This window comes from Impatiens glandulifera, chromosome 3 (assembly GCF_907164915.1).
Source record: "Impatiens glandulifera chromosome 3, dImpGla2.1, whole genome shotgun sequence".
In the NCBI taxonomy this organism is placed as follows: Eukaryota; Viridiplantae; Streptophyta; class Magnoliopsida; order Ericales; family Balsaminaceae; genus Impatiens; species Impatiens glandulifera.
Genome location: NC_061864.1, coordinates 61719780 through 61746706, shown reverse-complemented (window position 1 = coordinate 61746706; position 26927 = coordinate 61719780). Strand labels below are relative to the sequence as shown.

General features: G+C 30.8%; 2 protein-coding genes across 2 annotated transcripts; both read left to right on the top strand.

The window, feature by feature from the left end:
• The first annotated feature begins 830 nt into the window (after positions 1-830).
• On the top strand, positions 831-4014 carry LOC124931765 (protein IQ-DOMAIN 6). The gene is made up of 5 exons (XM_047472317.1): positions 831-1088; positions 1184-1405; positions 1489-1716; positions 3083-3199; positions 3280-4014. Exons 1-5 carry the CDS (start codon positions 1032-1034, stop codon positions 3844-3846), a joined length of 1191 nt encoding a protein of 396 aa, XP_047328273.1. The 5' UTR covers positions 831-1031; the 3' UTR covers positions 3847-4014.
• Positions 4015-25758: 21744 nt separating this feature from the next.
• LOC124932312 (glutaredoxin-C6-like) lies at positions 25759-26412 on the top strand. The gene has a single exon (XM_047472930.1). It carries the CDS (start codon positions 25800-25802, stop codon positions 26217-26219), a length of 420 nt encoding a protein of 139 aa, XP_047328886.1. The 5' UTR covers positions 25759-25799; the 3' UTR covers positions 26220-26412.
• Positions 26413-26927: the final 515 nt, after the last annotated feature.

Below are 26927 nucleotides of genomic sequence, written 5' to 3'. Positions count from 1 at the left end.
TGAATATTTTTCTTTTACAAATAATCAAAAATCAACAATCACTTAGAATAACATAAAAAATCAAGAACCATACAAACCCCACAACACACACACATGACTATTTTCCATATAAAATCCTACATGAAAAGCTTGATAGAGGAAAGAGTTTTTTTTGTTTTTATCATGTTTCTTTTCAAAAAAAAAAATTTGGATGATTTTTTTTTTGAGTTCATTGACCAAAATACCCTTATTAATTTGTTTTCCCTCACTTAGATAAATTAATTATAAATAATTATAATTTTTATATTTTAATAAATAAAAAGAGTGAGTAAATGAATGAAATAATGGTTAAGTTGTAAGTAAATATTCTTAAAAAAAAATCTAAAACCCAAAAATCAAACAAACTCCAAACTAACCTCCAAGAGCTTGTTTGAACTTGTGTGATTTGATTACTTCAATTATTGTTTTCAAATAACCCAAATTCAAAGAAGACCAATTCTTGTCCAAAACCTTGATAGGAGGGGACATAAGTTTTTTTTTCTTTTTTCTGTGGACGTGTGGTTAAAATCTTTTATGTCCTTTAGCAAGAAAAAAGAAGTTATGGGGCCACTTCATAAATGTATCAAAAGTCTAGGGAACTCAAAGGGTGATTCCCAAGAAAAACCAGAACCTTTATTTTGGAGGGATTTTCAATGTAAATGAACACAAAGTGGGTCTTGTACTAATAACATAGATATAAGCGGGAAGAAGGACTTTTATGTAAATTACTAACTCCTCTTTTGAATTTCAAAATCTTAGGATTCCTTCATATACATATTACCCATACAAGTTCAAATGACTATTTTGTCACTAATAAACTTCTCTCTCCTCTCTCTACTCGTCGAGACTTTTTTTTGCAGTTCAACATTTATTTGAACATCTCTTTCAAGAACATTCTTGATTTTGCTCTTTCTTACCCCTATTTCCTTTCTAGCTGTAATAATTTATTTCCAAACCAAAAGGGTTTTCTTCTTCTTCTTCATCCAAGACTTCACATTTACAGTTTCTCTTTGATGGGTGGATCTGGGAATTGGGTGAAAGCTTTAATAGGGCAGAAAAAGGAAAATCATGTATGTTTTAACTTTTAACCCCTAGAGTTCTTTCTTTCTTTCTTCTCAAAATATTACTGTTTTAGTTAACCAAACCCATATCTGTTTCTTTCTAGGTGAAGACAGAAGGGGGTAAGATTGGAAAATGGAAGCTATGGAAGAATGCATCAGGAGAAAAAGGGAAGAAAGGGTTATCGCCGGAATCATCAAAGAATGTAAAGGCGAATACTTTCACGGCCGCCGTGGCTACGGTGGTTCGAGCTGGTGCTAAAGATTTCAGAGTTGTGAAGAAAGAATGGGCTTCTATTAGAATCCAAACTGCATTCCGTGGATTCTTGGTAATTAAAGAATGGACTTTCACTTTCATGTTTCTCTTTTTTTGTTTTTGTTCGAAACCCAATAAAGATTGATTCATTTATAGGCAAGAAGAGCTTTAAGGGCATTGAAAGGATTGGTTAGACTTCAAGCAATTGTTCGAGGAAGACAAGTGAGGAAACAGGCTGCGGTTACTCTTCGATGCATGCAAGCTTTGGTTCGGGTTCAGGCTCGAGTCAGAGCTCGTAATGTTCGAATGTCTCTTGAAGGTCAGGCGGTTCGAGAACTTTTGACTGATCGTCAGAACAAGGATGATCCTCTTAAACAGGCTGAGGTATGAACAGAACAATTCTTTAATGTTTTTTTTATGTCACTGTTTGATCTAATCATTTTTGTAATAAATGTTTTGAAATCAAGGTATTTTTCACTAGAATCTGAATGGGTTCTTAGATCTGAAAGTGGTAAAACAATTTTAACTAGTTACTTTGAATGGTTCTATTTAGATTTTGAAAAGGTTAACTACAAATCATTGTCCTCACCACAATGCACAAACTGTTTTTGTTAGTGTAAACCGATCTAGTTGTTAATTTACGGGTTGACCCACTCATGCAAACTTGAAATTGTTAAATTTATTGACTAATTTAGTCTTATATGTCTTTCCATTTGAATATATTTTTTTGAATTATTTTTGTCTATCTTATACAAATGTTGGTTTAAATAAGTAATGTTCTAACACAACTTAATTAGACAAATATTCATAATTATGTTATGTTTTTTGGTTCAAACTTAGCTATATTTTATACTCAATGAATATAAAAAATTAGTCATTGTAGTGTAATGTTACTTTGTTAACTCTTAGTACTAGATGTGTTCTCTTAATTTACTTTTCTTAGGTTTTAAGTATATACGATTTAAATATAAACGTCGAAGAATCTGAACTAATAATTTTTTTTAGGAAGAATACATTGTGACATTTCATAGTATACAACACATAAATAGGGTTTTGTATTTAGCTGGATTTGGATAGTTTTGTCTTTGTGAGACTTGTACACGATCTCATTTTGAATCTGAGATTTACCCAAATTTTGGATGTATCTTGTGACAAATTTTTAAATTTAACAGTATTAAAGTGGTACAACAAGATTTTTGTTATTGCTAAATTTTTGTTCATACTTTTTTAGAGACAATTCTTTGTTTGGTAACATGTTTAGTTGAATTGTATGGTGAATTTGAGGCTTATTGTTAAACAAATTAATTTGAGTGATAAAAGTCCTCAAAATTTCTAATCTCAAAAGAGGCCTAATGGATTTTTAATTTTTATTTTACCTGAATGAAGGTCCTCAATACTAGAATGACACTTTCTCAAACACCAACATTGTTTGGAATTTACCTTATCGAACTAATCTATTTTTGTTCATTTTTTCTCAAAACTAATTTTTGAAAACACCTATTCTTTCAATCATTTATTGAATGTGGAATCAAATTAGATTACATTTAGAAAGTGATGGGTGATACTTTTTTGTAACCCGAGTTTATTTTGTGGGTGTCAAGCATAACCTCCTTCCATTTAGAGAGTTCTGAATGGAAATGAATCCTAACCTGAGACTCTTATCACTCGAACTATGGATTGATGAGTTATTTAAAGATTATCGAAATCGAAATCCAATTGACAACTAATATTTGTTTGTGGGTAATTTCAGGAAGGGTGGTGTGATAGAAGAGGAACACTAGAAGAAGTAAAATCAAAGTTGCATATGAGACAAGAAGGAGCTTTAAGGAGGGAAAGAGCACTTGCTTATTATTCTCTTGCTCAAAAGGTAAAATAGATAGTCTTTTTATCATCTTTAAATCTCTCAAAGCTCCCAACTTTAATCCAAATTCTCTCGGTCCATTTCAGCAATTGAAATCAACTCAGAATCTAGATTCAAAATCTATTCAAATGGGGACAATCGATAAGAACAGTTGGGGATGGAGTTGGTTAGAACGTTGGATGGCTGCAAAACCATGGGAGAACAGGTTAATGGAAGGAGGAATGAAAGCAAATTCTTCAGATACAACCACAACTCCTGCTACCAAACTTGAGCGTCCCACGAAGAAATCTGCTGAACAGTCTGTTGGTTCGGTTAGAATCAGAAAGAACAATGTCACAACAAGGATTTCAGCCAGGCCTCCAATGATGCAAGGGCCAACTCGTTCATCTTCGAGCCCTAGCTCTGAATTTGTAATTGATTGGAGTTCGAATTCTCCTTCTTCCATTACTCCAAGCTCTGGAAAGAATTTGAATTTGGGTTTGGATAGAAATGAAGATGGAAAAGGATATAGGCCACCGAGTTATATGAACATGACTGCTGCGTGGAAGGCGAAACAGAGAAATTTGACGAGCAGAGGTCAGAGACAACAGTCGATGGATGAGAGTCAGTTTCTGAAGAAATCTTCTGGGGGTTTCTGTAATGTGGATTGTTGATTCATGATCATCATCAAATGGTGGGATTTTAGACTTTTAGTTGGTGTTCTTGGAGGGGGGAGTGTGTATGCTAATTTCTTGTGGAAAATGGTTTGATTTACAATTTCAATTTTGTTGTTGTTGAGTTTGAAGACAATTAATTAAGTGGAGTTTAAAAAATGTTTGTAATTATGTTGTTCTCTTTGTTTGGTTGGATATGAAATCCTTTTCAGATTTTGTTTTATGCAACTTTGCTAAGAAGAGATTTACACAAAAATTTATTACTATAGGTTAGGTTGTATCATAAAAATGTATAAAAGTTATTTATTAATTTATGTTTTTTTGAAAATTGATTTGTTTAGATTATTTTAATAACTCAAACAAAATTAAACATCATTTTAATCATTCTTATTTATTATTACTCAATTTATTAACTAAAATATTAAAATATTCTTTATTTTAAATTATTATTTTATATACCTTTTCAATCTTTTTATTAAAAATAATTCATACTCTTTAATTTGTTTTACTAAAAATAGTCCAGTTCTGAGTTCTTAAACTTTTGTTAATCACATATTAAAAAAAACTAAGATTTTTTTTATATATAAAATAGAACTAATAAACTTTGTATTTTACTGTCTTAAGGACTATTTAGTGAAGTTGATTTTTTATATATTTTAATTTATAGGTTTTTGAATTTTAGAAAATATTGGGATCTAAGATATTTGGTTTTAAAATAGATTTTTAATATATATATATATATATTTGTTAATAAACAATACGTTAAATACATAAGGACTATTTTTCTTAATTTCTTTTTAATAATAGTCCATTTAAAGAATGTGAAGAGAATTATGAGATCATTAGTTACATCTTTCATTCTTATAAGTTAATTTTTTTTATAAGTTTCTCTTTAAGCGTTTTTATTTATTGAGAATTAAATTTTAGAATATTAGATCTCTTGCTGCAAATATTTTTACTTAACTAAATTATTTAGTTTATAATAATGATTGATGGGAACTATTGATTAAATTTTGTTTGATAGGAATCTTCCAATTCTATGTTTTTTTTATAACTTTTTTATTATTATTTAATAACGTGGTTATGAGAAAATTAAACAATTACTTATGTAAATCATAAATAAAATATTTTGTTTCTATCAATAATTAAACCATATTTAGAATAATGAACCATAGTTAAAAAGAGAATAATAATAATGGACCCAATAACTTAAAGATTAGGCCCTCATGGGCCTTTCTATGCATAAATCTAGTAAAAAAGAAAATAGTTGAATTGCAAAATGCTTATAAACATAAGAGAAACGATAAAGAACGATAATTTACCCTCAATTTATAGGTTAAATTTTTATTTTCTCTCCTCACACTTTTTTTTTTTTTTTTTTTTTTTTTTTATTTCAATCAATCATATTATTACTCTCAAATTGTTTGTTTCAAATTAACTTCCCTTACTTCTCTAAAACTAATACTCAAATTATTTTTATTTTGTAAAGATATCAAGAAACATTGAAACTGGGGATGCTATATCCAAAAGAAATTTGTAGCATAAAAAACTATAATAATTTTACTAATTATAAAAAATTTATAGCCAAATTAAATATATAATTGTAATTACCACTCTATAAGACTTTTATAATTTATATAAAAAAATTAATATTATAAGTTGTAAGCGAAAATATATTTATAAAAAATGAATCATCCTTCCAAATTAATATTAATATTAATATTTCTGACTTTCTCTTCAATTCCGATAGTTAGAGTTATACTGAAAAAGTAATTGTGTTGTACAGAAAATAGATAAATATGAAGCCTTTTATTATTTGATTATTTAAAGCATACTTTAATTGTCACTTATAACAAAAACCATAAATATTTATAAATATGGTAATAAATAATAAATTATAACAATTAATCAAATTAATTTTTTTTAACTATATATATATATTAATATTATATTAAAAGAGATGATTTTAATTTTATAATATAGTTTAATATTATAAAATAATCTAACAAGGACATTATATACCTAAAAGGATTACAAATATTCAAACAAAGTTATATATCTAACTTAGTATAATTAATTACAAGAGTTCTCTTTCTTTTCATCATCGTATCGTCAAGAATAATTGGTCATCGGTTCAATTCATTTTGATCAACATCTTCTAAGTTTGTCTAGATTCTAAATTGTTAGAATGCCGAAAATCGAATATACTAGTTCGGGTGAGATCATCCATAGTCTAACATAATTTTGATTTAATAATAAGTTTATTCCTTTTTTTTAAGATTTTAATCTAAATGTTTTGTTTTAATTGTTGCAAAAGTCTTTTTTTTGTTTGTGCAACGAAACACTTAATTAAGTAGGCGTTTTTAAGATAAATTTATATATTATATTGATCTAATTATTTTTTATTTGATAATATTATTTTTTATTAAAGAATAATAATATTGTTTTTTTCCTTGTTATTTGATGATTTTGATAGAGGTTTCCGAGGTAGAAATGCCACAAGAAAATTTAAGTTGCATAATTGTGACCGTAACTTATAACTCCCAAAAAAGTGTTCAAGTATATTTAAGGTAAGAAGTCTTTATCTGCATTTAAGAAGATGATTCCAAAGCTAAACCTTCTCCTTCTTCTATTGCTTCTGCAAATGATGAACCTAATATTAATAAAGAAGAAAGTCTCAATTCTCCTCCTCCTCCTCTATATTATTTTTACAATTCACGTTCAAATATGGATTACCCATTCTCCCATAAGCCCTCCTCCCACTATGAGTCGCAATACTCGGTTACGATCAACATTAGTCTCAATACTTCTCCGATAAAACCTCAATATCAATACTTCTCGATAGTTACCCCCAATTATTATCCATCTCAACCTTATCCCACCATGGAACACAACATGAGCCCTATGTTGGATTACTCTAGGCCGTTACAACTTTTACAAATAAATAGAAGATCTGCATTAATGAGGAAAACAAAAAATTTTTAATAAGAAGAAAAATAAGAGATATAATAATTTTTGTAATTTGTTTTTAAGATATTAAAGATTTTATCGAAAATTTCTACAAGTTTTGTGAATGATTCTCTTCTTGGGCCAATATTTGTTATCATAGCATCAGGTGAATGCCAAAAATCATTCGATGGAATTAAATGTCGAAGGGTGCAGGATCATTAGGGGCGCTGCAAAACAATGGCATATTCCACTATCCACAGCTAACGCACATGAACTAAATTAGTTGGGTGATTCGTGTACAGGCTATGATGGAGGACCAAGGAGTGTAGGAGGCAGTCGAGTCAGTAGAAGACACACAGATTGATGCCCGACTCGATAAAAATGCAAGGTCGCATCTTCTACAAGCACTTCTGGAAGATCTTCTCATGCATGTGGAAAATAAGAAGACGACGAATGAAGTGTGGGACTGTCTCAAGACGAGGTTCGCCGGCGCATACCGTGAGAAGAATGCACGATTGCGGACATTGATGAGTGAGTTTGACATGATGCATATGAACGATAATGAGTCGCTCGAACAATATGATGGTCGACTCACATCCATATCGGTCAGGTACTCGAGCTTTGAAGAAACACTAAATGATGTTGCAGTAGTAAAGAAGCTCTTCGACACCATGCCAGAAAGGTTTATCAATGTGGTAGCCAGCATCGAGCAATTTTACAACCTCGATACGTTAACATTCGAGGAAGCTGTTGGAAGGCTGAAGGCCTTTGAGGAGTGCACACGCAAGAAAAGTACAAGCTTTAGAGGAAACGGAGGACAATTGCTACTCACTCAGGAGGAGTGGAAGACAAGGTTGAAAAATGACGAGGAAGACTCGTTGAACTAGGGGAAAAAGATTCCACAGATAGTGGGACCCGTGGCCAAGGAGGTAGAACCCGAGGTAGAGGCCAAGGGAGAGAAGGCCGAGGAGCACCGTCTCGGAAAGACAAGAAGGTGGTTCGAGTGATCGAGGAGCTCCTCGAGACAAGAGTCACATTTAGTATTTTAATTGCAACGAGATGAGACATTACTCAACACAATATAGAGCAAAGAAGAACGAGGTAACACACTTTACCCACATAGACAACGTCAAACCAGCATTGCTTATGGCAATCTCGGAGGAGTTTCCGCCAATAAATGTTGTCATGCTAAATGAAATAAAGTTGACTCTAGAAATTTTAGAAGCTAAGAACGACGAGACATCAAGAGATTCTTAGTTCTTGGACAATGGCGTTAGCAATCACATGACTGGCGATAAAGAGAAGTTCTTTGAACTAGAAGAAGCAGTCACTGGAAATGTGAAGTTTGAAGATGGTTTCACGGTACAAATTTGTGGAAAATGTTCTATCATGTTCGAATGAAAAAATGGTGACCAGTGGCTTCTCGAGGGAGTTTTTTTATTCCTTCTTTAAAAAGTACTCTAGTGAGTCTCGGGTAACTTACTGAGACAAGTGACAGGGTAGTGATGGACGGAGAAGAGCTTGAAGTCTTTGCTAAGAACCTTTCATGCCTTATCATGAAAGTGAGACGAACTCATAATCGACTATATCAAATTTGCTTGAAATTAGTAAAATTGGTTTGCCTTTTAGCTAATCTTGAAGATCCAAAGGGTGTCAAAATTTTCAAGAAGCAAATAATTGGGGAGTTCGAGATGAATGATCTCAGATTACTTTCATACTACCTTGGAATCGAGGTAAATCAGTTTGAAGGAGGTGTCTCGATCAAGTAGACAACATATGCCAAAAAGGTGCTGAACCAATTTGGAATGCTTGATTGTAACTCAACAAAGGCACCAATGGAGCATAGGGCTCAACTCTATAAGGATCCTGAAGAACAACAAGTTGATGCAACTGAATATCGAAGAGTCATTGGCTGTTTGCGCTATCTCCTTCATACAAGGCCAACTCTTTCTTATGTTGTTGGTGTTGTCAGCAAATTTATGGAGAGGCCAACTGAGATACATCATAAGGAAGTGAAGCAGGTGCTTCAATACTTTCAAGGAACTATACACTTAGGTCTAGTGTTTCGAAATGGTGTGGTGGAGAGGCGTAATCGAATAGTGATGGCCATGGCTAGGTCGTTGCTCAAAATCATGGCAGTCCCGAGCAAATATTGGGGGGAGACAGTTTGTCATGTAGTCTATCTTCTCAATCGGGTTCCAACCAAAGATGTTCAAGAAAAAACCCCATTTGAGATGTGAACTGGAATGAAGCTGCACCTAGCGCACCTTCGTGTGTTTTGGTGTACAACGCACACCAAGGTGACCACTCCCCATATGAAAAAGTTAGACGACAATTTTGGTGTCGAAGAAGGAAGTAATGCACACAGGTTGCTCAAACCACAAAATGGTAAGATCCATGTGAGTCGTGATGTTGTGTTCGAAGAAGGTTCATCGGTGTTCGTGATCTCGAACCACGCTAGGACTACGGGGGAGAATATTGGATTACTCCTGGCTGTTACAATTTTTACAAATAAATGAAAGATCTGCATTAATGAGGAAAACAACAGATTTGCAATAAGAAGAAAAATAAGAGAGAGATAACAATTCTTGTAATTTGCTTTTAAGATATTAAAGATTTTATCGATTTTTTTCCCAAATTTTGTGAGTGATTCTCTTCTTGGGCCAACATCCTCCATCCATAACTTGTCATTACCAGCACCCCCAAAAGGATTCCAAAAGGGTATGATACTTGGGGAAATTATCATTATACGTCTGAGTCCGAGTCTGGATTTGAATCTGGGTACTGAAATGAGTCAAATGGGATTCCATCCAACAATAACATGGGTAGTGGCATGCCATACAACAATAACATGGGCGGTGTTAGTTATATATATATATATATATTAAAATGTCCATGTATAGTAAAAATGATGAAAATCGTTTTAGCACAACGACTAAAACATGACATGAAGAGAAAAAAAATAGAAAACAATAAAAAACAATAAACGTTACTCAATAGGTTATCGAGCTCGTAAGTCCTCGTGAAGAATGATTAAATCTTCGACGTACTCTATCGGCTTTCTGGAATGAATCTCAAAAACATCGTAATAATAACATTATAAATGATACGCATCGGACGACTACGATTAGTGAAAATTCGACGATTTCTCTCAAACTAGATAGTCCACCAAAAAATAATTGGGATGTTAACTCAATTATGTAGACATGTCATATTAGCCGCATCAATCCAAATTTCCCAACAACTACACAAAGACTCGAGCATCACACAATGAATCCTAGTGATACTCCACAAAAGACTTCAGATACTAGTCACCCATCTACAATGCAAAAATAAGTAAGTTGCCGATTCAACCTCCTCGTGACACATACGATTAACCACAATACAACATTTTTTATACACATACCATCCGTAAGAATTCTACTGTGAATAACGCTCCCCAAAGAACGAGATCTTAGATATAATTTTTGACTTCCAAAGTTTCTCCCAACAAAAATTATATGAACTCATCTTAAAGAATAATTTGTAGCAAACTAGTAATGCCCCACATAGAAACTATCATTATCTTTCCAACACATAACGTCTTGTTCAGATGGGAACACTTATTTGCGTCTTAAAAAAAATAAAACTCTATTATGGGATGAACTCTCCATAATATATTTCGGCTAGTGAAACCTCTAGATCGAGGATAAGTATGCCCTTAATTGTGGCATTTCTACATATATAATGGAAGCAAGTTCAAGATACGTCATAGCAAAGTAATATTTATATTAGTAATGAAAACTCCGAAGGTTGTTTCATTTTGTGAGCATAGTTTCTATTTTACATTAGTTTTGGTATTTAATTCCTATCATAGATGGAAAAGTTAGTTTTGTTTTTAAGTTTGATTAATGGATTTTATAAATACTTTTATGTTAATTTTGATTTGCTTATTGACTTCTAATTTAGAGACATTTATTGCAAATTTCATTGAAGTTGTATTGTCAATAATTGAATGTGTAATGTTTAAAATTCGACTTAAAAAAATGTGTTTGATTCAATAGTCAATACTCTATAACTCACTGTTCTCCTAGTCCCGTAAAAAGAGATAATAAACCAAAATGGAAATATGACTAGAATATATGTAACGAAATTAGTATAGTTTTAAAAAAAGTCGTCACCCAATTTCTTTATGTCGGGAAAGAAAAATATATATGTGAAAACAAGTTTAAAAGATTTTGATTTGGTTCGATACTTAGTTACAATTGAAAATGGCATTGTCACTTTATCCTCGTGCGCCTCTAAATGATGATATCTATTATAAACTTTTGGCGATTTAAATTATTTTAAATTCTAGTACCTAAACATGTGTCTACAGTTTATATCAACCTATCATACACATATGTTTATAGATACCCCATTTTTACATCCAAATAATTAAACATATATTTGGTCTAGTAAAGTGTTTATACACAAATACTAAACTATAATATTGAAAATTAGTGATGTATAATCGAATTTTAAAGAGGAATTTCTACTTCTTCACAATTCCAATCATCCTGGTACAAGTTTAGCGTCAATCCAACTAGCAAAAGGAAATTTCCTCAGCTAGAGTCGAGCGATGAAGATCGCGCTTGGTGCTAAGATGAGGTTATGTTATATCATGGATACTTGTGCAAAGCTAGAGGAAGGAACTGTTGAAATCGAGCAGTGGAAACGTGTCGATTGTATGGTTATATCCTGGATTCTTAACTCAATTTTTAAAGAAATTTATGAGTCCTTCATCTACACCACATCGACTAAGGAGCTTTGGACCAAGCTACAAATGCGATATGGACAGAGCAATGGTCTTCTTCTTTTCAATTTAGAGAAGGAGATCAACATTATTGTTCAATGTAATATGTCGCTGGAAGTTTATTTCTCCATACTAAAAAAACTCTAGGATGAGTTGTACTGCATTTTAGTGACCTATATCTGTACATGTGATGCATCAAAGGGAAATTTGGATAAATTGTCCACTAATAAATTGATTCACATGAGATGTATTCACATGTTAGGAGACAAATTCTGATATTGGATCTGTTGTCATACGTCAACAAATCATATTCCATGTTACTTCTTGTTGAACAACAAAACGATTCCATGGTGGTTAATATGACTGAATTTGATAATAGTTTGAGAAACTTGACAATGATGATTAATGAGCCATTCAAAAAATCAAGAGAAGAATTCACTAATTTAAGAAGGTCTGAAGGAAAGAATGATAAAGACAAAACGCGTTGCTCTCACTATGGAAAGGATGAGCACAATCTGGATGGATGTTTCAAACTCTTGGATTTCAGACTGGTACAAAGGCTCTAGAGATATGACTATGAAAGGAAAGAACAAAGTTAACATGGATGATTCCTCTATTGATGCTGTGAAGAATGTTAATGATGCACCAACTGAACTCACTATGCTGATTCAATAAGAGATTATGAAAGAACTCAAAGGAAATTATGTTAATTTTGCTCATTTTGGTGGATATACATGTATGAATTCATTCTTATATATTTTTTCAATAAACAATTATATGAGGTATGGTTCATGAATTATAGATACATGAGCTAGTGGACATGTGCGTTCTATCTAAGCATGATGCATAACCTTAGAATTATCAACCATTTTCTCTTGTCCACCTACTTGATGAATCTTTTAAAATTGTGAAACAAATAGTCCCGGAGAATCCGTCCACAATTGATTCTAATAGATGTCCTATACATACCAAATTTCAAATATAACATAATATTAGTTTTCAAATTTGCTAAGGATTCTCATTTGTCATTAACCTTCTTCACAAATAAATGTCTGTTGCGGGACATTGAAAATAAAGACACAACGATTGTTGGAAGAAATGAGGGAAATATATATGTTTTAGACTATTCTAGTTTCAATAACCAAAAGGATAACTCATGCATCCATAATAGAGTTTATTCATGTAATAATTTGAATTCTAATGCAAATGATATTGCTGAAATTTGGCATAAACATCTTGGTCATCCTTCTATTGATGTGTTGAAGCATTTTCCATTCATTTTAAAATTTCTAACTGAGCAGCCTGTTAAAAATATTCAGATATACAAAATCTATCCAAAAGCTAAACAACATAAGATCAAAATTCTATTGAGTCAAAGCAAATCTGATTTCATTTTCCAACTTAAACATGTGGATATTTGGGGGCCTTATCGCGAACCTTGTTTCACAAACACAAATTTTTGCTTACTATAGTAGATAACGATAGTCGATGCACTTTGACTTTCTTAATTGCAAATAAGTGTCAAGTGGTTAAAACTCTTATATATTTTCTGATTCTTGTTAAAAATCAGTTTGATAAATCTGTTAAAACAATTCAAACAATGGCAGTGAGTTCATAAGTGTTGAATGTCAAAATCTGTTTCAATCTTATGTCATTAAACATCAAAAGACTTGTGTATATACTCCACAACAGAATGATGTAGTGGAGCGTAAACACAAGAATTTTCTTCAAGTTGCTCGAGCTTTGATGTTTGAATCTAAACTGCCATCTAAATTCTGGTCATTCTCAATTCTTATGACCACATTTCTTCAGATTGCCCACTGTGATTCTTACATATTATATGGACATGGATTATTCAAATTTTTGAGTTTTTGGTTGCTTATGCTATGTTGCAAATTCTCATATACACAAGTCTAAATTTAATTTGAGAGCCTTAAAATGCATTTTTTTGGGATATAATGATGGACAAAAAGGATTTAAAACATATAATCTTGATTCTGGAAAAATAATTATCAACAGAGATATTATTTTCCATGAGCATGTATTTCATTTTCTCACATCAGTGTGTGAAATAGAGGACAATCATTTGCCTACATTCTTATAGATTGATGATAATTCCAATTTCTATAATCTTACTTCTATTTCTACTTCTACTGAATCTGAAATTCATGTTGTTGATGAAAATCTTGATAATATTTCATCACATAATTATAATCCTTTTGTTGAAAGTCGATATTCACCATCTACAAATAGTGTGTCTTAGTGTCTCCAATCAATAATGCTTCAACTCAAGTATCACAAGAGAGTTCAATATTTCTTGATCATTCTTCATCTAAGTCAAATATTTTTATTGACTTGAATGAGATACATAGGAAAGGTTCTAGAGTCAAACATAAACCTACATGAATGCATGATTATCAAGTTTATATGAATAACTATGATTCAATAGTTAAACCTGTTTATACATCAAAAACTAAGAAATAAGTAAACCATTCCGAATCTACTGTTTTTACCTCATATTATACACCGCAAACTTATCCATACCACACTTCTACATGCTTAGATTACTCTTACATGTGTTTCTTGGAAAATGTATTGATATATTATATATTTAGGAAATACTTTATTTAAAGTATATATAATATTATGATAGATATTGAGATATTATATATTTAGGAAATAATTTATTTAAGGTATATAAAATATTATTATAGTTTTTATTTTGCTAATTAAGGATGTTTCATAAATTTATGTATATATACATCGACTGGGTCATTAATTCTCATCAACAAATATAAATAAGAACATAAACTATTCTTTTATTTCTTGCTCTTCATTATCTCTCTTTAAGTCTTAACTTTATCTTCGTTTGTGATCGATCTTAAAATAAGGTACGTTTAATCTTCTGCACAAATCTTAACAAAATATTTCTATTTTACAGTATCCAAACTCATATGATCAAGCCAATAAAGGCAAGCAATGAGTTGATACAATAGAAGTAGAGTTAGATGCTCTAAAAAGAAACCAAGTATGGGTATTGACTGAATTACCAGAAGGTAAAAAAGTTATTGGATCTAAGTGGGTCTATAAGCTAAAATTAAATGTTGATAGAATAATTACCAATCATAAGGCAAGGTTAGTGGCTAAAGATATTTTTTCAAAATGAGGATGTTGATTATAATGAAAGTTTTTCCACTATTGATAAACCTGTTATAGTTTGTATGCTCTTAGCATTAATTGATGCCAAAAATTGGTATATACACAAAGTTGACATTAATAGTGCTCTTCTACATGGTATTTGGAAGAAGAAGTTTATATGGTTCCTCTTCTTGGATATAATATAGATTCTCTAAACCAGGTATGTAAATCGTTGAAAAGTTTATATAGTTTTAAACAAGCATCTAGACAATGGAACCAAGAATTTAATGGAAAACTATTGAATTTTGGTTTTATCAAATCTCAAATTAATAATTGTCTATTTATTAAGAAAACAGTTGATTCTTTTATGATATTATTGATATATGTGGATGATGTATTGATTGCTGGATCATATATGATATTCATCCAATCATTTAAAGATTATTTACATAAGTTGTTCACAATTAAATACTTAAAAGAAACAAAATATTTATTGGGATTAGAAATTGTAAGAATCAGTAAATGAATTTATGTTAATCAAAGAAAATATGCTCTAGATATAGTAATAGATGTTGGTTTATTGGGAGCTAAACCTGCTAAGACACCTATGATTAAAGGTCTTAAATTTTGTACTATTTATGGAGTTGTTCTTGTTAATCCCGAAAAGTACAGAAGAGAAGACTGATTGGGCGTTTATTATATCTTGGTTTTACTCGACCAGATATTACTTATGTTGTTTAAAATCTTAGTTAGTTTGTGCATAATCCTTTGATACCTCATTGGAAATATGCTCTTAGATTGGTGAAATACATTAAGGGTACTCTTTCTGGTGGATTGTTTTGTGGGGTACATAATTCACTCACACTAAAATTGTTCATGAGAACAACAAGTTTGGGACTTCTTTCAATAAATACTGAAATTTGGAATTTAGAGCCCTCTCCATAAGATCCATCGCTTCAAACCTATCAGATATTTTTTTTAGGGCTATGACAGATTTCAATAAAATCCTACCAGGAAAATCAGAAACCATGAAGTCTGTCATCTACAAAGGGGAAAACAAAATCAACAATGTTTGTGAAAACCTTTCACAAAAAATATAAACAAAGGAGAATCAACCGTCAATAGTTAAAAACAACCGTCACCTACGTGACGCAACTGAGTGACGCAACCGCAAGACGCAACCCTAAACCTAAATCATGCATGAACCATTTGCAAGCAAGAAGCAACCCTAAACCCTAACATAAACCATGCATGAACCATTTGCAAGCAAGAAGCAACCCTAACATAAACCATGAATGAACCATTTACAAGCAAGAAGCAACCCTAAACCCTAACATAAACCATGCATGAACCATTTGCAAGCAAGAAGAAACCCTAAACCCTAACATAAAACATGCATGAACCATTTGCAAGCAAGAAACAACCTTAAACCCTAACATAAACCATGCATGAACCATTTGCAAGCAAGACGCAACCCTAAACCCTAACATAAATCAAAACTAACCTGATGAAGTCAATGAATGAACGAGAAGACGAAGACGAAGATGAGAAGGAAGAGTCGTCGAGGCAGGTGCGTCGTCGATCCAGGTGCGAGAGAGAGAGAAAGAGCATGAATATTCGTCAAGGCTTATTTGGGTTTTATAAAATCCAAATAAATTTGACACGTGCCGCCAGCGTGACGCATCCTGCGTGATGCATCCTGCGTGACGCATCCAACCAACTTGCATTCACCGAATCAGGGCAAATCAATGACGTTCTGTAAAGAAAATAAACACAAACAATTATATGTATAGGAAATCAACACAAACAATAATATGTAAACGAAATAAACACAAAATATAAACGAATATAGTGGAAATTTTAGCTTCGGCCATCGTCGTTCGCCGTTGGAGCCGAAGTTCGCCGTTGGAAGTTCTTCGCCGCTCTAGGCCATTGAATATAGTGGAATGGTCCATGGTGCCTCTTCGATTAGTTATTCAACGATGAAAAAGAAGAGAAAGTCTTCTCCGCCACCATTAGGGTTCACGGCGGAGAAGACCTGGATGAGAGAGAAAATGAATCAAAAATGAAAAAAAATAAATTATGATTTTATAGGGTTTTGGTTGCGTCACGCAACTGGAGTTGCGTTACGCAAGGGTATAATTGTCATTAAAAAAAAAGGGTCACCAGAGCTATTTAAATTATGCCCCCACACCAAACGCATTTAGGCCTCTTATTAGGGTCATTTGCTCAAATTTCCCGACTGGCTTCTTGTGTTGATACAAGGAAGTCATTAACTGATTTCGTTATTTTTTTAGGAGATTCATTAATCTCGTGAAAAACTAAGAAAAACCTACTATGTCAATGTCATTAGTTGAGATAGAGTATCAAAATATGGTTGTTTCAGTTTATGAATTACAATGGGTGACTTATATTCTTGTTGATTTAGATATTTTTTCCAAACTGCCGATTGATTTGTGATGTGATAACCAAACGACTATATAAATTGATAACCAAACGACTATATAAATTTCAGCTAATTTGATGTTTCATAAAAGAACTAAACACTTGGAGATTGATTGTCACTTGGTTAGAAACAAATTTAAGTAGGGGTTCGTCGTTTCAAAATATGTTCATACAACTTGTCAATTGGCAGATATTTTACGAAAGCCCTCGACTACATGAGTTTTTAATTTCTCATGAGCTTGCTAGATGTGCATCAAGTTCCACCTTGAAGTGGGATGTTAAGACTTGGACTATATACCTTATGGTAGACTAATATGTATGTAATTATTTTCTATATGTTGTTATTACGAGCTCATGCTATTAATAATATGTATATAGTTTATTTAGAATTAATTTTCTATTTTTCCTTCTATAACTAATATATATATATATATATATATATATATATATATATATAATATGATGCTTAATTTTTAAAGTTTCTGGAATGCCAGGTCAAAAGTTGTGGTTAATTTGTATATATATATGAGAGTAAATGGATACTTGGGTCAGATTGTGGGTTGACCCGTCCATAAATTTCAAACGTTAAAAATAAAATAAAAAATGGTATATGTATGTTTCGAACTTGCAACCTAACAAAACAAGTATAACCTTTTAACTAATTAGGCTGATAAGACTTTATATTTTAAATTCAACACCAAATTTAATGAACGTGAGGCATTTTAACAATATAAGTTCAACTTTTTGACTAACTAACTAATCAATATATATAATGATGCTTAATTCATAAAGTTTCTGGATTGTCGGGTCGAGAGATGTTGTTAATTTGAATATATATAGGTGAGAGTACATGGATACTTGAGTTAGATTGTGGATTAACCCGCCCATAAACTTCAAACAACTAAAACTAATGATGCTTAATTTTCAAAATTTCCGGATTGCCGGATCGAGAGTTGTGATTAATTTGAATATTTATATGTAAGAGTAAATGAATATTTGGATCGGATTGTGGGTTGAACCGCCCATAAAATTTAAATGGTTAAAATTAAAATTAAAAATATTATAAGTATGTTTCGAATTTGCAACATAATAAAACAAGTACAACTCTGTAACCAATTAGGCTAATATACCTTAATATTTTAAATTCAACACTAAATTTAATGAACGTGGGGACATTTTAACAATATAAGTTCAACTTTTTAACTAACTAATTTATATATATAATGATGCTTAATTTTCAAAATGTCCGGATTACCGGGTCGAGAGCTGTGGTTAATTTGGATATATATGTGAGAGTAAATGGATATTTGGATCGGATTGTGGGTTGACCCGCTCATAAACTTCAAATGGTTAAAAATAAAAATAAAAATGATATATTTATGTTTCGAATTACAACCTAAAAAAATAAGTACAACTCTTTAATCAAGTGTGATTGACATGTGGTTTGTCGAGTGATAATAGGTCGGTATAAATTGAACGTGGTTAAAAAATATGAATAAAATATTTGATTGACCAAAGTGTGAGGTCACAATGCTAAATGTTAAAATATATAAATCAAATATTTGATTGACCAAAGTGGTCACGAGATAAGAGGTTAATTCGAAAAAAAATATGTGTTGAGATATGTTGAGATATGTGAGAAGATAAATTATTTTTACTGAAGTGAATAAAATGTGGAATGAGAGTGTTCTATTTTTGTATTTTAATATATTATTCGTGATTTATTAATAATTCTAAACATTAAATACATATTATTATTAAATTTATTTTATTTATATTTTTATCCGTGTGCATCACACAAAAAATTTTATAGTGTACATCACACGAATTTTTTTTAGATCATTTAGTAAGTGTATATTAACGGACTTCATCCCTTAATAAACTAAGTTAAGTTTTTATATCATTTTTCTCATTACATATCCCTCTATTAACCTAATATCTAGAACTATGAGTCTATGAGTAATATATATGATAATATTGTTGATTAAAATTTTTTTTGAAGAAAAAATAATGATTTGTGATAATTTTGAGAAAGTGATGATTATTTTTGTAAAAAAAATTTAAAAGGTATTGATATATATATATATATAAATAAAATAAAAAATAATAATTTTAAAATAAAGAGTATTTTATTATTTTAATTAATGAAATTAGTAATATAATTATTGAAAAGTGATCCGATAATTTTAATTAAGTTGTTTAAAAAACTCAAAGAAAAGAAAACAAGATCTAACACCTAATATTGTGAACTTATAAATATCTATTAATATTATAAACACTTCTTACCACTTTATTTTGAAAAAAAATATATTTATTATGTTTGTTAATAATGAGAAAAATAAATCAATTTTATAATGATATCGTGTTGTCAGTAGACGTGGAAAGGAAGCGCGTGGAGGGTGGATATATTGAAAAAGTACAAAGACAGTTAAAAATTACGTCAGCAAAGCGTTCTCCACATGCATCGGAGCTTTTAAGTGTCTGTCATGCACGCGTTATTAGAGCGTGTCATTAATAAAGCAAGTGAATGACGTCATTCTACCTCATATATATTGCTCATTTTGTTTTTTATTATTTTTATTAATAATACATATATAATGAGTTCTCTTAACTTCTTATATTAGTATAAAATAATTTCTAAAGAATAATATTATCTATTAGTCTTTTTTTTAAATAAAATAATATTAAAAAACTAATAATAATGTAATTAACAAAACCCACCGTTATTATTATTTTTAAAAATATTTTAAATAAGATTCTAATAAAATTAGATTCCAAACAAGATCACTATTGTTCTAGAAACAAAATAGCATAGGGTGGTCCAATTCAATTATTTAATGAATAGTAGTAAACAATAAACATGAACTCCATTCATTATATAATTATTTAGTATTTTTTGAAAATTAATATTTTGTTATAATATTTAAACTAAAATATATTACAATAAAAATTAAAAATTATTTTTATTGAAATGACCATCTGATATAAAATTAGATTTTGGAAATCATACATATTATATAATGTATATAAATATTTATTTTAATTTTTAACAAACGCAATAAATTAAATTCTTTTGGATTATGATCTTATCATAATAAAAGTTTTTTTTTTTTTACAAAATTGGAATAAGAAAAAAAAATAAAATAAAAAACAGCTCAGACGTATTATAAATTAGTTAATAATTCCATTAATATTCTTTTTGAATGAAATATATTTAGTTACATGTTTAAAACATTTTTTAAATTAAAAGAAAATCTAAATAAATTTAATGAATGAGTGGGCTATGAGTGATAATTCCATGTGATACCACTAGTCTAGATCGATGATGCAATCACCACCCTACAAAGCGTCCACCATCAACGGTCTTCCTTTAGCCGTCGGAATATTCATGGAGTGGTGGGACCTTTTTATTTCATTTTCTTAATTAATTATAAAAAAAGGTTAAACAATTCAAATTTAAGCATAGAAAAAAAACAAATAAATATCAAATTATTTGTTCATTTGAACTCTTTCCGGGAACAAGCTATTTTTATTTAAAAAAGGAAATAAGCCTTAACAAATACACCATGATAATTATATGTTTTTTTTTTTAATTCTTATGAGTAAGTAAACTAATTAATAAACCTCTGTCAACAGTGTATGGAGCCAAGTACAAGTCGGCCGGGCTATAGCCCTTAATATCTTGTATGTATATATCAATAACGACAGTAAATTACTGTCGTTATTGATTATTTCCCGTCGCTAATTATTTTGTTTGTTTATTTGATATTATTATAAAACTAGCACGGATAAATTTTTTAGATAAAAAATTAGCCCGGCTAGGTTTCAAATCCTGACTCCGCCCCTGTCCATCACGGTAATTTTTAATTGTTATTTTTTTTTCAATTTAATGTTATTCAATATTGATTGTATCATCAAAATATGCTCTATAAATTATTATTTTACTATGATATGAATGCAAGACATTATCTCAACGTGTATATATTATATATATACACGTGAATTAAATCGTATATATATATATTTAAAACGTTTTTAGTTGAATTAAATTATTGACATTTATTTTTTTTAAATCACTTTGATCACTTGAATTTATGTTGTTCCTAACTATCTCATATAAGATAAGTTTAATAATAATAATAATGTTTAATAATTTTTATATAATGTTACCATCAATGTAACATATAGATTTTACAATGTGTTGCACTTTGAAAGTAAACATCTTACAATAAAATAATGAGTAACAATATATAACAAGTTAAACAATCTGATCCCCTTTGTTAGCTCAGATTCATTCAGGTACCAAGACAAACCTTGAAACAGAGGTTGATTCTCTTGAAAACGAGGTTGAAGTTGATAATGTAACGGCCAAGAACGAAATGTTAGATTGGTAATCGTTACACATTTAGAGAAGAAGGGAGTTATGTCTCCACTAAGATGTTAAAACAATCCTAAATTCTTCATTGAGGATGATAATAATAAAATGTCACAAGATTGTGAGTACAATTTTGTAAGTGGTTTCTTTTAATCGCCCATAAAAGGTATGAAAATCAACTTGATAGAGTAATCTTAGCATAAGCTCAAACTCGATTGTGGTTGGTCTAATCACTACTAATAAACTTTTGAATTTGAGATCATGCTATTAATTAACACATTATTTAATCAACTAGATTAAATTAATTTTATTAGTTAAAATATAAAAGTATTATAATTTTTCAATATCACTTAAAATTATTCATTGTTTTTTTTTAAAATTTATTATATAGGTGAAATATTCACACTTTGAAAAAATATATTTAGAGTCTCTACTAATAAATATGTCGTATTACCTTAAAACCGACATAAACTGAAATTCAATATACAGACATAAAAATAAATAACTCAAAAAGGAAAGACATATCACAGTAGAAAAGGAAAAACAATTACATATTATGCTAGTAATCTAAATATGCACAAACTTATGACAAGGGGAAATATTTTCAAATTAATAGTCAGGAACTCATTTTATCTTATCTATATTTTGAAAATGGTTCATATATATTAAAAATGATTTTTTTTTTTAATCATAACGATAAAACATGACATGAAAAAATAAAAATAAAAAACAATACTCAAAAAGTTATCGAGCTCGTAAATTCTCGAAAAGAACGATTAACTTCTCGACAGACTCTAAATATCTTTTTGAACGAATCTCAGAAACCATAATAATAATAATATTATGAATGATACGCATCGGACGACTACGATCATTAAAAGTTCGACGATTTCTCTCAAACCAAATAATCTATCAAGAATAATTGGGATGATAACCCAAATAGGTAGGACTGTCATATCAACCGCATCAATTCAAACTTCTCAGCAACTACCTAAAGACTCGGGCATCACCCAATGAATCACATTAATACTCCACAAAAGGCTCCAAATACTAGTCACCACTCGACAATGCAAAACTAAGTAAGTTTCCCATTCAACCTCTTTTTGACACATACGACTAGCCATAATAGAACATTTTTTCATAAACATATCATCTGTTAGAATTTCACAATGAATAACGCTCCACCCAAAGAACGAGATCTTGGATGAAATCTTTGACTCCCCAAATTTTCCCCAATAAAAATTATACGAAATCATCTTAGCGAACAACTTGTAGCAATGCTCCATATGAAAACTATCCATATCTTGTCAACACATAATGTCTTGTTCAGACGGTGACACTTGTTTGCTTCCTACCAAAAGTAAACTCTATTTTGGGACGAACTCTCCATAATATTTAATCTCCTTCTATATTTAATTCGGCCAACGAAACCCCTAGACTGATGATCAAATATGTCCTTAACTATAGTATTTCTACATATAGCCATGATACATCGTAGCTAGACTTTTGACATTACACCAAATGTCGTCCCAAAATCTAATCGAAGAACCATCCCCAACAATGAATCTAGACTGCTCATGAAAACTTTTCCACATAGGATAAATTCTTCTCCAAATGCTACACCCTCTAGATAATTAGATATTTTGGTAAACCAGGAAGACCAATCATTACCGTACTTACATCTAATTATCGATGCCCAAAGACTATTCGGCTCCATTGCAAATCTACTACACCATTTTGATAGAAGAGATTTATTAAAAGAAATCAGATCTCGAATATCTAGTCCTCCTTGATCTTTAAAACATTTAACTTTATCCCAACTAACTAGATGACAAAATAATGAGTTAGAAGATCCCAATAGAAATTTACACATTATTCTCTCCATTTTCACCGCCACACTTTTGGGGAGAATAAATATCGACATCATATATGTGACCATAAATGACAACACACTCTTAATGAGGATTAACAGCCCCCCTTTCGAGAATATTTAATTTTCCATCTAGATAATTTACATTTCATTTTAGTGATAATCAGGTCCCAAAAGACTTTAATCGCAATTTAGCACCTAATAGCATACTAAGATATGTTGACGGAAGATCACCAATATTGAAACCCAACACATTTTCCAACCTTATCCTTCTTCTATTCGAAACAAAATTTGAAAAAATATGACTGATTTATTAAGATTAACTCGAAGAGTAGAACATGAACCGAATAACCATAAAATATCTCGAAGGTGTATAAAATTCCTATAAGTGGTTTGAACTATGAAGAGCATGTCATCAGCGGAAAATAAATGTGATATAGCAAAATGATATCTTCTTGACCCACAACTCACTCCACGGATGAGTCCCAAGTTTTCAGTAGAAGACATTTTTTTTTAAAGAACTTTCATAACAATGACGAGAAAAAGGAGAGGGTGGTTTTCTCTTTATCTATTTGAGCTCGACCACAAGGAGAGGATCAGAGAGACCTCTAACAACCGAGGTAGTTGTGGTTCTAGTAGGAGCAAAAAGAGAAGATGAACTGAAAAACAGCTGAGAAAGACCTCTAATCGTTGAATAGAGTATATCTATCCTATCCATTTCAGAGCTTTACTTTAGCTATTGTTAAAGGGATATACTGGACTTGTGGAAGACTTTGCTTCTTTCCTTGACTTTTTGTCTTGGTTGTTCTATCTTTCTGGACAACTGTAACCGCTCCGTGGATAGTTAGAGAATCAATCACTCTTTCATTCATCTCAAGCTCCACCTCCTAGTAACTTTTTCCTAAAAAAATTAAGCTAGACGAACACCTGCGCTAATAAGACAAAGAAATTGGGAATGCCTAAACTTTCTCGATAGGATTGATTCCCATCACAGTCGGAGGCGAAGGAGACAAGGGCGAGGCACCTGATAAATGAAATATTTAAGAATATTTATTACTATATTTATGCAGTACACCAATCTCTTCATAAAAGACAACCATTAATATATTTTAATTAATAAAATAATAAAATAATTTTAAAATTATACCTCTCAAACTAGAAGTGAAACTAAATTTGAATGTGCAAATTGTTACCAGATTAGTTAATATATTAATAATTAAAATATAATAATATTATTTAACATAAATCAATATAATTGATATATTAAAAAATATTTTTAATAATTTTTACCTGACCCTATATCTAGATTGGGGTGTTTCCAAATTGAACCTCTAGATTATTAATTTTTTTTTTTAAATTTGGAACACTATACCTATGATACTATCATATCTTTACCTACACTACCTAAATCCAATGATATTAAATGAGGCAGCGCTACATATTTACATAGGGAAGCAAGTAGAACATCTTTCCATTAGAATCACTTCAATGTTAATTTTTACGAATGATAAGTGGTCTCCTCCTTCACCTCCTTCAGTAATTGGGTCATGTATAATGGTCTACCCAATAAACCTTGCAAAATGACTAAGGGCTTTAGAATTGTACACATGTGTATGTATATTCCAGAACTTGAACCAATTTGTGCAATTTCTTTTGGCTTACTCAATAGGTTCAAGTTTTCAGACTATTTTTCCAATTTCATACAATTGGATCCTCTATATGTATGTCTATTTCCTGAAATTTCCTCCAGATCAAATTCCTTTTTAAATTTAAGAAAATATAGATCATGGACATTTGCTAAAATCTTCTCCAACCCTTTCATTCTCATTGCTTCAACATTGTATCTTTAGTAATTAAGAAGTATACTCTATTTTTTCCTATATAGTTTCCTACAACTACATTTTCCCATTTTTTTTATATAATTTTTCTCTACTTCAGTAACAATTTAAATTCAAATGGAGAATTCAATACCTCCACTTTTGTTTGTATATTGTCAAAGTAGATTTTCCTTTACAGGCATGATCTTCTAACTATTTGCATTTTTTTTCAGACTACATTAGTTTTTCATGTCGAATTACACCTAATAATATATGACTTAGATTTGAGAGTCTATATAATTGTTAAATGTTATAATCATAGGTAAAAAACATTTATTAAACAAAATTTGTATATAACTTGTAATTTGACACAACCAATCAAAACCCACTAATTAAAAATATTAACAAAAGGACGAACAATAGAAAATAAATAAATAAAAAAGCAATAAAGACATTGTCACTTGTCATTTGTCACTCTAAAAATAAATAAATAAATAAAATAAAAAACTGTTATAAAATAAACCTCCTGAAAAACATAACTTCCACTCTCCCATTATAATTAACATATAACTTTCTTCTCTCTAAATGCAACGCTGCCGGACGTTAACTGACGGCCGCCGCCGCGTCCGCCTCGAGCTCACCTCAACCTCCACTTCACCACTGGCGATCGACGACGAAGAAACGGCAGAAACTAGAATCCGACGTTTAATAACAGAAAATCCCGTCATCATTTTTAGCCGTCCATCTTGTTGTATGTGCCACGTCATGAAACGTCTCCTCTCCTCCTTTTCCGTTCATCCCACCGTTATCGAATTAGATGATAACGATGAGATCTCCGCCCTTCCGCCGCCGTCCTCCTCCGATGGCGCCGCCTCTTCCATGCCGTCTCTTTTCATCGGCGGTAACAGAGTCGGCGGACTCGAAAGTCTCATGGCCCTTCACCTTAGTAGCCAACTCGTACCCAAACTCGTCGAAGCTGGCGTTCTAAGAAATCCCGCTTATTAAGGGTATTTTCGTATTTTAGATAAATAATATATTATAATTTTATTTCCTCTTAATTTTATCATATTATTATTGAATTGTTAATAATTTGGAAGATGGTTAATGTATTGTTATAAGTGTGATTAGTCTATAATTATGTTATTTCTCCTTAATTAAGATAATTGAGGGGTATTATTTGTATCATTTTAGATTAGAACAAAAATAAAAATAAAAAGTAGTGTAAACTGTCTGTAAAATAAGATTCATCTCAGGTTGATTTGATATACATGGTGTTGAATTTCTCATCTATATATATATAATGATGCTTAATTTTTAAAGTGTTCGGATTGCCGGGTCGAGAGCTGTGGTTAATTTGGATACTTGGGTCGGATTGTGGGTTTACCCGTTTTTAAATTTAAAACGGTTAAAAATAAAATTAAAAATGCTAGAGGTATGTTTCGAACTTGTAACCTAACAAAACAAGTACAACTCTTTAACCAACTAGGCTACAAAGACTTTATTTTTTAAAATTTAACACCAAATTTGATAAACGCGGGACGTTTTAACATTAATATAAGTTCAACTTTTTAACTAACTAATATATAATAATGTTGAGTAAATGGATACTTGGGTCGGATTATGTGTTGACCCATCCATAAATTTAAAACGGTTAAAAATAAAATAAAAAATGTTATCCGTAATTTTTTTCACAGTTTTTATATTATTACTCGT

Excerpts from the sequence above, each read along its gene's own strand:
- LOC124931765 (XM_047472317.1), top strand. The coding sequence starts at position 1,032 with ATGGGTGGATCTGGGAATTGGGTGAAAGCTTTAATAGGGCAGAAAAAG. Across the intron at positions 1,089-1,183 it reads GGCAGAAAAAGGAAAATCAT|GTGAAGACAGAAGGGGGTAA; the intron begins GTATGTTTTAAC and ends GTTTCTTTCTAG. Across the intron at positions 3,200-3,279 it reads ATTATTCTCTTGCTCAAAAG|CAATTGAAATCAACTCAGAA; the intron begins GTAAAATAGATA and ends GGTCCATTTCAG.
- LOC124932312 (XM_047472930.1), top strand. The coding sequence starts at position 25,800 with ATGCAACGCTGCCGGACGTTAACTGACGGCCGCCGCCGCGTCCGCCTC.